The 17753-nt window shown below is 40.7% G+C and overlaps 1 protein-coding gene across 1 annotated transcript in view; it reads right to left on the bottom strand.

Moving 5' to 3' along the window:
• TP63 (tumor protein p63) overlaps window positions 1–17753 on the bottom strand; it is a 240328-nt gene that overhangs the window by 67549 nt on the left and 155026 nt on the right. Inside the window, exon 4 of the mRNA XM_004713461.2 lies at window positions 11612–11866. Coding sequence (XP_004713518.1) covers window positions 11612–11866 — 255 coding nt within the window. The remainder of the gene's footprint in view (window positions 1–11611; window positions 11867–17753) is intronic.

The following is a 17753-nucleotide window of genomic DNA, read 5'->3' on the forward strand; positions in this document are numbered from 1 at the left end:
TGATAGGGTCATCCCGTACAGTCTACTCTCCCCCTTTCTCCTAGTGACACCAATGGCTAAGAGTAATGCTCTCATAGTGTAAAGCAATACTATAGAATACAGTAATCCAAGAAATGAAAATGTCAAGTTTGACATGCTACTTAAATTGATTTTGCTTCTTTCCACAAATCAGAATCCATCCTATGAAAATGCACCATTACAGAGGCTACAAGTGCCTCTGAAAGCATCCAATTATCAAATTTGAAGTGTGCACATTATATTTTGGGGGAAGTGTTCACTCAATATTTTTTAGCCAACCAATTTCCTTTCCTCTCTTTTATCCCTCCTCCTGATTATCTTCTCCCAGTCTCCACTCTGAACACCAAGAGTCCAAGTTGATAATTATCCTTGACTGGGAGCTGGGGGAGCATATGAGGTATTCTGTTCAAAAGTGAACAAAGAACTCTCATATAACACAGTTATATAAGCAAGAAATCAATTCAAAATACAGATACAGATGGCTATTATGTGTATTGCTTGAGTAGAAGCTGGGCTGTGAGAAGTCCACAGTTCTTCCTCATTCTGTTCTGCCACTGGCTGAGTTTCCTTTTTTTTTAATCATAGATTCCCTAGCTACATCACTTGCCATTTAGTTTTTCCAACAAAAAGGCCTACAAATTAGTTTTTGTTTGTCAAATTACCCAATGATTCTCAGAATAAAAAAATTATGAATCTCTATAGAACATGGCCTTGTTAATGTTACAACTGAAAGTAAAGGCTGTAGCCTTTGAAAATAAAAGAAAGTCAAGCAATCTATTATCGGTGAGTATTATGAAAAAACAATAGAAACCTGAAGCATGGATTACATCTTGGGTTACCCATGAAAGTTGACCATTTTTACTTATAAAAGATTGATAGAGGCAAATAAAAATAGTTGAATTAGTTCTCTGACAAGTAGCCCCCTAAACACTTAAAACGGCACACAGTTATTTATGCCATCATAGCTCCACTGGCCACTAGGTGAACAGAACAAGGCAGTCTACTTTAATTATCAACTAGAAATTATTTCCAACGTCTTTCACCATTGATCTCATGGTTCACATGGAATACTGCATGGCTTTAATATCAGGAAAGGTGTGTAACAGGGTTGTATCCTCTCACCATACTTATTCAAACTGTATGCTGAGCAATTCCTCAGAAAAGCTGACTTATAAGAAGAAGAATGTGGCATCCCTGCAGGAAGCAGATGACAAAATCGTGCTTCCTCAAAATGAGGAGGAATTGAAGCATTTTCTGATGAAGATCAAAGATTACAGCCTTTGGTATGGATGACAACGCAATATAAAGAAGTCCCAAATCCTCACACCTGGACCCGTAGGTGACGTCATGATATATGACAAAAAGGATGACACGGTGAAGGGTTTTGTTCTCTTGGATCCACAATCAATACTCAGGGAAGCAGCAGCAAAGGACCAAAAGACATGTTTCCTTAGGTCAACCTGCCGGACAAGACCTCTTCAGAGTATCTGAAAGCAAGGATGGGACTTTAAAGACCAAGGTGCGCCTTAATGAATTGCCTCATATGCATATGAAAGTTGGTCATTGACCAAAGCAGAATTGATGCCATTGAACTGTAGTGCTGGAAAAGACTGTGGAAAGTACCATGGGCTGCTAAGAGGGCAAACTGATCTCTCTTGGAAAAGGAAGGTTCGAGTACTTCTTAAAGGCAAGATGGCAAGACTTCCTCTTACATAATTTGGATATGTCATCAGGAGAGACGAGTCCCTGGAAAAGGAGGTCTTGTTTGATAAAGGAAACGGGTATAAAACACCAGGACAGCCCTCAAGAAAGTGGACCGACACCCTGGCTGCAACAATGGGCGCAAGCATGGGACCAATTGTGAGGACGGAGTAGGACCGGGCAGTGTTTTGTTTTGTTGTGCCTAACATGACATCGCTATAGGTCAGAACTGACTGGAGGGCACCTCACAACAACAACCATGGCACTGCTTTAAAGACACAGTTGACAATCAAGGAAAAGCAAAGGAAAGAAAAGTCATCCATTTCTAAATGGTTTAGCTCACCAAGAGATTATTAATTATCACAGGAAGTACATTTTCTAATCATCTCTTCTAACTGTGAGCAGATAGAGAAACAGAGTCCAAGTGTCTATTGGGAAAATGCTGCTCATTTTCCTTCTGGGAAATCTACTTTATCAACTATAACCTACTTGCAACATCTTTAACCTCATTGTTTGCATGGAAAAACCAGAGGAGCGATTACAGGTGATACACATGAATGGATTATAGTTAAAGACAAACACAAAGTTCAGGGTTAATGAAAATGCAATGTACTATATAGCCACTCTACTGTCTCCAAGCTAAAGGAATAGAGCTGGCCCATTAGTACATCTAATTCTCATACTCAGAGATATGGGCGGACATTTTCCCCTCTCAAAAGGAGGTCTTGCGGCACCACGATTAAGTGCATTGAAAAAATGAGTCCAGGGAACTAAAAGACCCTATGATCACCAGCTTCCAGGACTGAGAACCTTGTAGAATCAGTCGGTGGCAATTGCTCTGAAAAGGATCATTAGAAGGTTCTGAATATGTTGGGAGAAAAATACAGAACAAACCTAAAAAGCATAAAAAAGGTTAGATTTACTAGTAGGACAGAGACTAGTCAAACCAAAGAGACTATAGCCCTTTGTCACGCTCAAGTCTAGAAATGAAACTGCCCTGAATGTTCAACTGGTTTTTGTTTTTCAAGGAAAGATAGAAAGAAAGGTCAGCATTTGGAACCCACCAGGATCTCCGAGGGATAAAGACCTGGTAGTCGACTAGGAGAGTGAGCAATTCAAGGACAAAGACTTAGACTCTTCAGTACTGCATGGCTGTGGCAGTAGAACTAGAGGTAGTCAGGAGTCATTAAATTCACACAGAAAAATCTATAGAATATTAAATCTAAAAGGTTTTATTTAAAATATATATATATTTTTTTATAAACAAAATCCATAGTAATACTATCAAAAATTATTCAATGTCCTACCTAAGATATGATCACTCAATTTCTATAGTACAATATTATTTTTAAAATATCATTCCTAGCAACAGGAATTGATTTTTAATGTTACCATTCTGAATTCCCTAAGAAAAGATATGAGAAATACTAGTTTTCTCAAATTATTCCCTCAAATGTCCCAAGTTCCAGCATGCCACTGTGCTTAAGATAAGTTTTAGATAAGTTTATAAAAAACAATAGTGTAAAAATATTATGTTCTCAGCAAACATCACATACATGTCAAAAAGCCCAAAGGTACTGAAGCCAATGGAAAAGAACTGAGAGAATCATTTTTCTATTTTAAGTGGTTACAGTGGTTGACAGTGGTCCTAGCTTCGCTGTTATGACATATAGTTAATCATATCTATGGATTACTTTATTACAATTCCTCGGTCAACGATCTGAATCGCGATTATGACACACTGAGGGAATATGATTAGCTTTTCCAAGGATATGTGGTAGTTTTTAAAAAGAAAAAAGGTAGAGAGTATTTTTTAACTTCAATACTCTGAATTAATAAATATGAAAAGCACAGTTTAACCCACATGGTAGAAGGAAAAACTAAGCAAGGGGGGAAGTATTATTGCTCTAGCTCAAACAATAATTATTGTAAATGAATTCCTGTGTTACTCAACGAGCGCAGCATAGTTAATTATATAAGTATGCACACTTATTTTTGCATTTTAAAGAGATTATTTTTTCTCATGACCTAGTAAGAATTACTAAAACATTTTTTGTCCAACCTGTTGAAATATTACTAATAAAACATCTCATAAAAAGGAACCTAATTAACAGTTGTTAGCAGTTGGAAGATTTGATGAAACATGCTTTCTGAAAAAATTCTTTTACATTAAAAAATACTCAGAACTATAAAAGATGATTTTATTCCATATTTGTGTCTAGAGAGAGATATACAATCACGGGTATGGAATGAATATGTATGTTAGGGAAATATGGTTTCAATCCACGTCTTCTTTTAAATGGATGACCTCAGAAAACTACCTGAATCCTAAGCATGGATACGATATAATCTTCAAGAAAGTAAATCTAAAAATAAAAATCCAGAATAAGATACTAACATATTTTGTTTTTAGAGCTTTATATCTCAGGCTCCTCTAGCACTTTATAAACTTTAATTCTGTCTCCCGGCACTCCTGCCAGGTAAGCAATATAATACCCATTCAACAGATGGGCCAAGACGCAACAGGTTTCCCCAGATCACACAGCTTCTTAAACCCGGTCTTTTTCTGAGTCCTGGGTTCTACTTAATGAGCCCCCTCTTTAAGAGGCTGTCAGATGACTTCTCAAATTCAATTGAGGATTCTTAAGTAATCACCATTCTCCCTATTGAATTCATCTTGGAAACCACTCAAAGAGAGAGAAAAAACCACTTTTGAAATGGTGTCCTCATCTTAATCATTATATTTTTCATAGGATGTCATGTAAATGGCACTGGATAAATTGCATAATATACACAAGAGAATCAAAATGGATGGACAGACCACGGAAGAGCTCTCGTTCGATCACTTTATAAAATGACAGTTTTGACTTTGCCTAAAACGATTAGAAATGGAATTCCTCATTCTTCCAACTTTTCTTTTATGTTAAAATGGCAAGTAAGGAGATAGATAGAGCTTCATAATTATATATCATGACTCTTCATTATTAGATTCTAACTAAACGGATTGTGCTAAATCTGTTTACAAAGTTGGAATCCATCCCTAATTTATGTCGCAATAAATTAGGCTTAAGGTAACTGGTTGCTATCAATTTTTCTCTTAAAGTTCAGCTGGGAGAGACTTGATGACAGGGTCTTGCTCTTTATTAAAAACCTGGGAAAGATTGCAACCAAAATCATTACCTAAGGACTTCTGTGTGTCTAATTACAGGACCCCTGGCTCTGAAAAACATCCCCGGTTGGCAACACATCTGCACAACCTGCAAGTGTCTAGACTTTACCGTTCTATTCCATGCTAACTCTTCTTTAATCTTGAAGAATCAGAAGTTGGTGGGCCAAAACACCTGGTATTTCCAGCCTCGTTTTTTGGTCACAGAGACCTGAATGAATATATTAATTGCTGCTAGTATAAAATCACAAGGCTTTATTATAGATGCAATTGGTTTTACTCCTGCAACTAGATTGCTAAATAATTTTCATAAGAAAACTCCATCCACCCTTCTCCACCAGAAAGGGTGAGAACTAATTGCAAAGTGCTTGGTCACATGTTGCAAATGACTAACTCGAGGGGCTACAAAGAGGAGGAGGAGATACAAAGCTCATGGATGGGACCGGAGCAGGAGTGACAGACCCACAATAAATGGAACACATCATTCTGGGCTCATCATTTCAAGGGATCCCAGTTGAGTGTAATGACATACTCTATTTTTCTTGAGCCATTAAAAAAATTCTATGGCATTATTCTCTGTTTATGCCTCATTTTCAGGTATGTTTTGTTCTAACACACTCTCTATGTGCCAATTAAAAATAAGCCATCAGTGAGTAAGCTGAGAAAATTGATTTGAAGCCTTTTAAACTTCACTATCCTTTTCTGATTATAGCTTTGGCCAATTTTAGAGTCAGTTACCAAGTTCCAGAAATATCATGATGATAAAAGGAGAAACCAAGCAACAAAGAAACCCTTCTTTCATGCCAAGTAGTCCGTACTGCGTGTCACTAGTTTTTTGTAAAACAGAATTTTTATAGGATTGAAGAGGTAGGAAGGTCATTTACTGCAATTAATAATAATGAGAAAATCTATTTTAACAGTGCACTTCTTAGTGTATTTTAAGGAGTCCTGGTGGTACCATGATTAATATGGTCAACTGCTAACCAAAAGGCCAACTCATGTAAACCAACCAACAGCACCACGAGAGAACGGAGTACACACTCGGTTCAGGGAAAGAATCCAGTCTTGGAAAGTGTATGGGGTAGTTCACGCTCCACTCCGTCCTACAGGGCCACTAGCAGTTAGAATTGACCTGATGACAACAGAGTTAGGTGTTAGTTTATTTTAGCCAGCAATTAATGTATGTAATTTCAAAGGACAGAGCCTTATTATGTCTGAGTAAAATAGACCTACTGATATTCAAGTTTGTCACCTCTGAGATCACTCATTAATTTCTACTCAACCAGAAACTCACTGATTGAGTTGATTCTGACTTAGAGACCCTACAGGCCAGAGTTAATACTCATGATCACGCGATTTGAACCTTCCAGCACATCCTTGGGAGAAAGCCTGGGTTTTCTATTCCTGTGAAGAAGTCCAGCCTCGGAAACCCACAGGGGCCCCTTTGAGTCAGCACTGACTTGATGGCAGCGAGCTCGGTTTGGACAGTGAGTTCAAGGTCGAAGTGTGGTAGTTTGGTTCACCTCCAGTAGAAGCGCTTCTGTGGGTTTTTGAGGCTGTAACTCTCGGTGAGAGTAGATAACTTTCTGCTGCAGACCAGCTGGCGGCTTTGAACTGTTGAACTGGTGACTTTGTGGCTGGTAGCCTAATAGGTAACTCACTCCACCACGAGAGCTCATTAATATTCAGTGATTTTTTTTTTTTATAACTGCAAAAGAACTGATACAATTCCTATTAGTTTGCTAGAGATTTCCATCATGATTGATTCTGATCATGAGCCTCTTACTTTTATCCAAAGTTCTTTTAACCAACTGGGGAAATGATACAATGGAAACTGAGATACTGATATTAGTAGCAGTCACTATGGGCAAATCGAAAGAATCAAACTGACTGCCACTAACAACATTAGGCAGGGGCCTGGTGGCACTGGGGGCTAGGTGTTGGGTTAGGCGCTGGGTTGTGAAGAATTAGCGTCTCAGAAATGCTGTCTAGGGTCACCATGCATCAGAATTGACTCCGTGGCTAGGGCTTGGATGAGGTATTACAAACAAAGAAAGAGGGGAGGAGAGATGTTGCGGGTGCGAGAAGGAAAACACGGAGGAGGAGGAGACAGTAAAACAGCAAGAGGAAGAAAATGCAAGGAAAGAGAGAAGGTTTTTGATAATAGAAAACGAAATGTTTGTGGTAATTATTAATGCATTTTTCATCAGCTATCGGTTCTGATAATCTTCAGCAGCAGCTGAAGATTTTTCTTGCACATGGGAATGCTAGAACGCACTCAGTAAAGCCCTCCGGAGGATGTGGGAGAGTGACAAGCATTACATTAAGTAAAATCGGCTTGTACAAACACATGAGAGTCACTCTGAACAAATAAGAAAAGCCTCTGATTAGGTTATACTCATTGGCCTATGGGTAGCCCCTCTGCACAAACCTTAACTTCGACACTCACTTTAAAATCCAAAACCTTAAGTTAGGTATGTATTTTAAGCGATCACCAAAAATCTCCAGGCACCTTATCGCATTCGCCTTTAAAACTCTGTGAATTAGGTTATGGTTAATGTGCCCCATGCTCTAATTTTATCATCGTGGAAGGGGTACAAAAGAGCACCCCTCTGTAGACCTCAGCTGATTCATGGGGCAGCTAGGAGAAGAGGAGAAAAGCACTTTGTTTTGAGTGTCACCACATGTGTCCCTGGCAGGGGACAAGTCTCCAGTGAAATCGAAAATATCACAATCATAGGGGTACAGCCACCTCATTTAGGGCCCACTTTGAAGGGAGAAAACGCTTCCTCTGTGAAAGGAAGCTGGCAAACCACCTTCGTCATTGAAGAGCGTCTCTGTACACCATGTCCTTTGGATGGGCTATTCTTGAAAGGCTCGGGATTCCAGAGGACCGTGCAATGAGCTGGCTTGCATTGGATTTCTGCAGAGCCGGCAGTATTATTTTGGCAGGCTTACATTACAGGTAACCCGATGACCGTGGGGGTGGGCCATGGGCCCACAGCGTGCCCCAAAGCCAAAAGGAGAGAGCTTGCAAGAGGATGATATGTTGGAATCAATGAAATGCTCCCGGGAACTGGCTGTTCCCCTGCCAATGCCACCTCCCTAATCTCTTCACTTTCTCCAATCAGATTCTTCACAGTTCCATACACAACCCAAGGCTTGATGAGGAAACGGGTGAGGAATAAGGCTCTTCCTAAATCCTGGTAGACACAAGAAGGCCCAGATTCACAAGGCAGTGAACCAGCAGGGTCAGCTTGAGAGCTATCACTGTTTCCTCTTCTGAGAAGAGAAAACAAAAACACGTTTCTTAACGTTCACTCAGGCCCCCTGGCTGAAGATTGGGCAGGGCACTGGGTCAGGGTACGGCACAATGTGATCACACGTCCGATCGACTAGGCCGTGACCTCAGATAGAACACAGTAAATAAAACCAACCCGGGGATTCTGCCAGAGCCTTGAGTGTGCCACCGGTTAGGGGAGTGGAGCCCAGAATCAGGGCCAGTGGACTCCTATTCCCAGAGAGCTCTCACCACCTGTGTTGAGCCTAACAACAATAACACAATCACATGTTCCACCCAGTGATGGTGCTTGGTACTGTGAACTCAATTCTCAAGGAGGTGTCACAGAGAGCTATTTTTGCCTCACCAGCACTCTAAAGGCAGTCTCCATCCGTTCATGCTGTTTCTGTTACGGGCTATATGATGTTTTGGGACATGGCCAGCCCACAATCTATCTGCTAAGGTCCCAGGGAGTGAGTGGTTGGGTTGTTTCCATAACACGCACACGACACATGACTATGCGAGTTCTGCTACAAGTGGGGCCCACTGTTCGGCTTTGTTTATCACAAGGAATATAAAAAGCCAACTCCAGGTTAAAAATAAAGAACACATGGCAAAAGCCAACAGATCCTTAATTTTGGAAGGGCACTGTCCTTGTGCTGACAAGGAGAGCTAGTGTGGGTGCTTAGGCAGGGCGGAAAAGCAACACAGCAGCCTTCAGAGCTCTGCTTTGTGAGCGCCTCTAATCGCCTCCTGTCATCTACTAGAGTACATATTTAGATAGTGGATACAATCAGAATCCCTTAGGCCTGGAGTCTGCATGCTAGTGGCCCCAAAGCAGTCTTTTTAAAGTAGTAGACTTGTTGCCTTTCATTGTCCCAAATCATTACATATTATATAATTGACCTTTCAACAAAACTGTAATAAATTAATGTCTGGAAACAAAAAGATTCCAAATTCAGAATGGATAAATGCTGTGTGCCTGCCGCACACTGTGTGTCCAGCCAGGCACTGACAGGTGTGTCTTCTGCATAGCCATGGGATCCCCATGTGTAAGACAGTATTAACATCTCTATTCTAGGTGAAGAAAGAGACGCTCAGAGAGACTGAATTCTTTGGGAAGGTCACACAGGCTGCAGCCAGTCTCCATGGTTGACATTTGAACTTACCATTTTCAAACCACCTTTCAGATGCTTGTGGCTATTGCTGCTGCTGCCGTTGTTGTTGTTACGTAGGCAGCCAGCCGGTTCCCATTCATAGAAACCTCATGCGCAAGAGAAGAAAATACTGCCTGGCCCTGTATCATTCTCAGTTGTTACGGTGATGAGGCCATTGTTGCAGCCACTGCATCAATCCATCCCCTAATTGGCCAATGACAGCCAACTACAATCCCAACCCACAACATCCTATTAAATGGCAGATCTTCATAAGTAGTATAAAGGATTTTGAGGTTATAAGAACATTGGAAACTAAATTCTAAACTCAGGATTTAGATTATGTGCTTGTATGTGTTGGTGAAATAGAGAATATGAAAAAAATATTATCATATTATTTCATTTGGAGTAATTTAAAATGAATTCAATATGTTTTTAGAACTGTGAACCCAATCATATTTGTTATTTAATATACAGAGAAAATAGAAGAAAAATGAAAAGGGAAAATTCCATAAAAAAGGACTATAAGTGATAAAGTGCTAAGATACGGTTAGTGAAAGTTTTTACAGAATTACCAGAGGTTATGTAATAAATGTGGCCTCTCCCATAGGGCAGATATTTTTGTTGCTTCCAGTGTGGGGGGGTCATTGCTGTAAAATGCGTAGATTGCTGTGATAGGTGCAGTGTACTCTCGACATAAAATGTCTTCTATGACAGGACTAAACTGGTACTTTATACAGGCAGTTCCTGGGTTACAAATTTAATGAATTTATGGACAATTCCCACTTGCCCTTTAATATTATGTAAATTTGCTTTCATTTTGAAAAGAATGAACCAACCTCTACTCCCAAGAAATCTTTCATCACAACCACTTTCCCTTGCTGCATGGCCGGCTTCTAAATCATTGAAAAGACTTCGAGCCCTTACTTTATGCTAACATACCCACCATTGCTCTTGTGTGGATTCCAACTGCTTCCTGGACTTTGCACGCCCATAACCTTTGCAGTAGCATAGTACCCCAACTTTGGCCAACAGAACAGCTGGTGAGATCTAACAGTTTTTACCTCTGCATCATCAGAACCAAACCCAACCCCAAAGCCATCCAATGCGTCCCAACTCAGAGAGAATATGCGGTTTCTGAGACTGTGAATCATTAAGAGACTAGACAGCCTCATTTTTTTCCCACATGAAGCAGCTGGTAGGTTTGAACCTTCAACCTTGCAAGTAGAAGCCCACTGCTTAACCCTCTGCGCCACCAAGGTTCCTACCTTGCACTACAGGATGACTAAATAAGAACTGATTCACCCACCTCTAATTCATCTATAAATTCCATTGAAAGATAATTAGGGATAGATTCCATTCATAACCCAACAACTGCCAGTATAGCATAAAAATAGAAATGCTTTTCATAGAAACCTATTTGTCAATGGTGGGGAAGAGAGTGGTAAGTTAAATTCTAAAGCTATTTTTCCACAAGACATGATATTAGGAAGTGTTTCTGTAACACATCAAACCATATGACCAACATACATGCCACTTTCATCTTACTGTTGGATTGATCAACTTTATCTGATTTTTTAAATCTCTCTGCCCTTATATTTGAGTTTCATTCATGCATACATACATATACAGACACATACATGCATGTAAATATACTGTGAAATAGAATAAACAATCTCGTACCTTTAACATTTTTAAACAAATGCCAAGTCTTCTTACAAGTTATTAAATTATGTGTGTAAAGTTTTGGTTGTCCTTTTTCAGGCAGAATCTCTGGATTTGTTCAGTGCCCTGATATGTAAATGTATACACTTATTTTGGGGAGAAACAGGGTTTCTAAATGTAACACATATACACACACAGTGATGCCTTTAAAAAGCCTTCCCTCGTGAATGGGCTGGTTTAGTTTATCACACCATAATGTGATATTTATTTCTTCAAAATAACAAGACGGGATAATACCTCGTATTCTGGGACTTTTAAAACTATCCAAGATTCTGTCGCTTCTAATGCCACCGCGCTGCCCATTCCCTGCTATGTTCACACACCGGAGCTCACAGCAGTGTGAAGCAGGCAGGGACCCACTGGCTGAGACGGATGGGTTCTCTCTCTCCACACCCCCACTTTGGTTCAAGGTTAAATATTCAAAAGGAAAAAGGCGTCTTTGGGAAGTGAGGAGGAGAAACCTTTTATCATTTTAAACAGTTTTGGTTTTGTACACGAGAAAAATCAGGGGATCCTTGGCCCCTTGGACAGTGCAGAATGACCGTTTCGAGTGGCCTATGTTCTTACCGTCCAGGTGGCCGACTTGGCTGTGCTGGACTGCTGGAAGGACACGTCGAAGCTGTGCGGGCCTGGGTAGTCTGTGTTGGAGGGGATGGCGGGCGATGGTGAGAGGGCGTCGAAGGTGGAGCTGGGCTGCGCGTAGGGCGAGGGTGCCGTCACGCTGTTCTGCGCATGGTCTGTGTTGTAGGGGCTGGTCGACGAGGAGCCGTTCTGTATCTGTTGGTCCATGCTGTTCAGGAGCCCCAGGTTTGTGTACTGTGGCTGCAGGACACGCACAAACCTTAATGTTAGCAATTCAAGCACAGTGGGTTACGCTGAGAAAAAGGTATCATTTGGTACATGCATTCACATCCAACGTAAACCCCCCCCCTTGGAAGAAAAAAAACCCGAAAAAAAGGGGAAAAGGGGGGGGTTTAAAACGAACCCCCCAAAGATCCCACTGCTATCATGTGAGGTTTTTCTTTTGAGATTCGGGACGTGATCTCCTCAAAAGCTATTGAAAGTAGCCTAAGCATCCTGACAAACCATTTTTTGTTCTTCCTGAAACAGGAGGCAGAAAAGGAAAGATGTGTAATAGACATGTTCTGGACGGAATTTCACCATCAAATTGTGGTATATGAAGGGAAATCAAATGGCCTCCAAATTTCTCTCCAGTCCTGCAATCCTGAATTAGGTGCTAGGACACCAGTAGTCTCCCCCAAGAAATAATTTGATAAGTACTTGAGGGAGGGTGTCATCCTTGGGCATAGGGCTATGGGAGAGACAATTATATATGTTAAAGGCAATATGCGAGTATCACATCCTAATATGCTCAAATCTTTAATTCATTTCCATTTTCTTTGTAGCCAGTTATTATTTTCTGAAGTAGAATTTAAGAAGTAGACTATGTAGAATGGCCAGTCCTCGGTATAATTCAGAATCATAGCAGTTTGTGTAGCTTCTTCCGCCAAAGCAGCCTTGGTGGCGTAGTGGTTACGCAATAGGCTGTGACTCCCTAGGTCAGCAATATGAACCCCCCATCACGCTGATGGAGAACGATGGGACTTTCTACTCTCTGAAGAGTCACAGGCTTTGAAACACACACAGGCAGCGGTAAAGCCCTCTTCTGTCTTGTTGCTGCGAGTTGCCATCACTAGCAAATCTTCTGTGATTAGACCTGAGCACAGAAGAGGTGCTCACGGTTATAGGAAAACGAATTCAGGTTTTCCCATGTAGTCAGGGAGAGGAAGACGTTTGCTGCAACATTGGCAAGTACAAAAAAAGTGGAGATTTTGAAACCAAATCGTCTGACTCCAGATTGCGGGTTCTACTTCACGACCAGAAGCCTGATCGGGTAATCATTCCTCAGTCAGAGCCAACTTCCACACTGTTTCAGGAGGGGCAAGCCTGCTCTGACGAGGTTTTCCTTTGTAATATTTTAGACACATGGGAATCTCATTGTCTCCTCGAGGTAGCAAAATGGGAGCGGGAGAGAGAAAGAAGAGGAAGCAGGCCTCCGCGCTGCCCTTACATACAGTAAGAAAACACGAAGTCTGGGTCTTCAATCCAAATAAAACTTTGCGAATCACAAACTGATTGAAGTCAAGGTGAATAAACTCCCAGGGAAATGTATAGGGGTTTGAGACTATTTTTTGATTAGCCTTTAAGTTTCATAGAATTATTTCATTAAGCTCTCATTATTTTACATGAGAGCGTAGACACACACACCCCCAACCATCATTCCATTCAGTCCAGAGACCATCTGTCTAAATGTTAACGGCCGCATGCTCATTCCATTACATTTATACATTCACATTCCATCGCCCAATGCCATGTCCCCATTTGCTCTTCAAACAACTATTAATCTCTTTACACTTATCCCCATGCTGACAAGAACAGCTGTTAGTCTCGCCTTCTCTCCCCTCTAACTTCTTCAAGTCCTATTCCTCTCTATCCTCCACTCTCAGCTTCCTCTCCAGACAGGTGCTTTTACAAAACAAAACACAAAACGCAGGTGAGACATCTAAGGGAGGAAAAAAGCAAAACCTGAGGCTCCTACAAGTGTCCATCCCTGGTTGAACCAAAGCTTTTAGGTGTCCACGCCTGAGGCAACAGCGAGAGAAGGGATTGAAAAGATATTTGTGTTCAAATTAAGGGTCAGTATACAAAGCACTCTTGATTGTCCTGGAGAAATCAGATAATGCTCCCAGGGGCACATGCTCCTCTACAGCAGGACAATTAGAGAGGCAGCCTTCCCTGACAAAATGGACAAAGAAAATCCCTGAGCACTTTCTCAAAGGCAGTAAAATGTCTGTTAGGCCATCCCTTGCCTCCTCCGTCTAGCTGCACAGAATGGGGATTCAGCTAATTGTGGGCTTGCATGAGAACAAAGGAATGTGAGCCCTTTGATTTTTCCGCCTTCAGTATATCTAAAAGGAAAAGTTTGGGGGCCCAACTTTAAAAGCCAGTGAGCAAACACCAAGCACTTTTCCAATGGCTTAAAAGAATGGAAATACCATTTACCTTTGGGTCACAAAGGAGACCCCACAATAGCAGTAAAATTGAATATTCTGAGTCGTACCAAAGAAGCTAGAAACTATATTCTAAGACTCATCAATGAGTGATGATGGGTATTATTTTTAGATATTTTAATTCCACATATTCCAGCTGAAATATTTTATTTAATCCCACTACCACAAGAGGAGTTCCTCAATTTATATAACCTAAAGCTAGATTTCTCAGCATGGGGTGGGGGAGTTGGGGGGGCAAAAAGCTGCCTGCCATACATGATAAAAATGGGAAAACATTTCAATTTAAACTCCTACCAAATTATGCTTTAAAGAAATGTAAGCCAAGTAGTTAAAGCAACTGTCTAAAAAAGAGAGAGAAAGGTATAAAGCCAATACTGCTAACTTTGGATTAGTCTGAAATAAGCTTAAGTTCAACATCATAAACATTGTGTGAGTGGAAGTACATCAAATGTTTCTTATGTCTTGGCTGAAAATTAAATCATAAAAGTGCCACAAGAAGCAACGTTTTAGACGTTAATTGTTAAATTATTGAATGGGAAAAATGAATGAGGAAAAGAATGTAAGGGGTTTGGCGTGCATATTTTCTTCTTACCGAATTGGCCATGCTGACAGAGTATGATTGGAGGACATGCGGCTGACTACCATAGCCAGGACCAACTGCTGTGCAGGCAGGACCAGTTTTACTTTGCAAGGCCCAGTGCAAAATGAAAGTGTAGGGCCTCTTGTTCATGGATTATTGAGAATTTCAAAACAGTGAGCGCAGAGGATTAAATAAAGCACAGGGACCATTGTAAGCACAGGCTTGTGTGTGACTGAATAGTTGAGTTGGCCTGCTCAGGCCCATGTGAATAATGCCTATCCCTTATATTCCACCAACATAAAGCCGGTATAGGGCAGAAATATCGGTGCCTTTCCATCATCGGTCAATGATTGTATAAGCAGAGAGATTTGATAAGTATTGTGCCGAGATGCTGATTCAATGCCTCGTGATTTACAATACCAGGGAAAAGAAGCTCAGAAATCAGAACATGACACTTGGATGTCACCCACCAAAACTGTCCTTGGAGGACATTCTGACCTCTACGTGACCTCCAAGCTCTACGTGACCTCACATGGCCTGTGGTTTTCGGACGCAGCAAACGTTACTAGACAATTTCTAAGGAAGTAGATTCTTCCTTTCTAGCCCAAACATATCAGGGCACGCACATTAACATACTCTGTAGGCATCCAATGTTAGTTGAATGAGTGGAAAAATTACATTTCCCATCATATCTGAAGGAAGAGGTCTTTCTCTTGCCACAGCACATCAAAGGCAAAAATGAACACAAATTTTAAGACAACTATGAGCCATATAAAGTGGGAAAATGGGTTTCCTCTAAATTCAAATAAATGCTTCATGTCTCATAAAATAACCAATACAGAAAACACACAGATTAGATGCTGGAACATTACCAGTGCCTGTACCTGAAATCTACTCAGGTGGACCACAGACTAGCTGATGAGGACTACAGAAAGGATGATCCACACCTTGGGCACAGGGATTTAACAGTGTCTAGGTAATTCTGAAATAACAAACTGGTGTTATAATTGTAGGTTTACCAAGGATCTGCATCTCTAACCATTTGTTTTCACAGTTAGGACAGAGCAAGTTTAACCGTACTGTCAAATCCCATTAACAAACATGTTTCTTCTTTTCTATTCCCACAAATCCTTTTGCACTTGTAGTCATAAACTGGCTCTGATTTATTTTGCATTACATTTAAATTCTAAATCATGAAATAGCAGCAATATAAAGGACTAGATCTTTCCTAAATTATTGTTGTGGCTAGCTGCCGTCAAGTTGATTTGAACTCCTGGTGATCCCGTGTGTGCAGAGTAGAAGGAGTCTATAGGGATGTCCAGGATGTGACCTTTCACGAATCCGATCGTCAGGCCCGTCTTCTGAGCCACCTCTGGGTGGGTTTGAATCATCAACCTTTCAGCTAGTAACCCAGTGCTTAACGATTTGAGCCACTCATGGATGCTTCCTGGCTAGTCACTGCTTATAAATATTATCCTACAATTTCATTTTGTCTTTCCTTCGTTACATTCATGTAACAGTCTTAGATTCTGAATATAACATAGGTTTGATGTTTCTTATCAGTTGAACAATAGTGTGTTGCTATATATTATTGTAACAATAACAAACTCACTTCCATCAAATTAATTCCAACTCATAGTGACCCTATAGGACCCTATAGGACAGTTCTACTGCCCTTGTAGGTTTCCAAGAGAGTAGCTCTTTATGGGACTAGAAAGCATCATCTTTCTCTCACAGAGAGACTGGTGGTTTCAAACTGCTGACCTTGTGATTGACAGCCTAACTTGTCACCTATTACACCACCACGCCTCTTTGCTATAGCAAAAGCTCAATAGTAAATATCTACATTATGCTTACTAAAAGTGGAAGATATAATCAATTTCAGATGAAATAATTCAGCATTAAAAATGCATTTAAAAAAACAAACAAAAAATGCATTTCATTTCAATCGAATAATTTGACCAGTGCAGTGGATTCAAGGTTTGAAATAATACATATAATACAAAGAACACAGTTTGTGTTTCTGAAGATCTGTCTTCTCCAATTTATGTGTATAAAAGAAATGTTATGCTTCTTTCCCCAAAATATGACTATCTGTAATTGCTAATTTATGGTAACATAGCAATAGCCAAGAGCGCATTGCAACTGAAAACCCCAAACCCATTGAGGTGCAGTCCATTCTGGCCCATGGCACCTTAGAGGAGAGAGTGGGCCTGTGCCATTTGGTGTCTGAGACTGTAAATCTTGACCGAAGCCGACTGCCTCAACCTTTCCTGGGGAGCATCTGGTGGGTACAAACTATTGGCTTGACCTATTGGCGTGCAGCCAAATGCTTATTCCACTGCGCCCCCAATGCTCCTTTAATGTATTGCAAGAGATCCACCAAAGGACACAAAAGAGGACCAAATCAGGATAAGAGTTTACTGTGGGACTATATTGTTAAAATATGTTTATCTTACCCCAAATAGATCTAAAATACCTTGCCCAATTTTCTTTTGGAAGAAATGACATTGGGATTAGGTCAGGCCAGGAGACTGACTGTCTTCGGCACTCTAAAGCCCTGCATGGGCTCTCTCGCATGAAAGAAGTCTGCACGTAGGCTTGCGGACATGAAGTGTAAGGATCTACGCGGCCACTTCTATGCTGTTACCATTGGACAAGGTGCCTGTACAATTGGCCCCTTCCTTTCCTATAAACAATGTTCAAAATTAAGCGGTTGAAACTAATGTTCAAACTTGAAGAATATTCTAATTCCAACAACCTGTGTATTATGGACATCCTCATCGTGTAAAATTCTTTTAAAAACTGAGATGAGACTGCTTTCAAAAAATGAAAATTTTCTGTGTGTGTTTTTGATTTTTGGTGTGAATTTGTAAAACGAAACCTAGAAATCTAAAATGATTCAGACAGCCAATATATTTCCTCAACTGATAGAACCTTCCAGGTCAGACTTCACCAGAGGAGCTTTTGTGAACATGGTAAAAAGTCCCATGCACCCCGGCCCCCCTCCCTAGCAAAAGAAAACAGTTTCTTCATGGTCTTGACTTTAAAAAGTATT

Source organism: Echinops telfairi, unplaced genomic scaffold (genome assembly GCF_000313985.2).
Source record: "Echinops telfairi isolate 266 unplaced genomic scaffold, ASM31398v2 ScPeMD7_7407;HRSCAF=8445, whole genome shotgun sequence".
NCBI classification, from domain to species: Eukaryota; Metazoa; Chordata; class Mammalia; order Afrosoricida; family Tenrecidae; genus Echinops; species Echinops telfairi.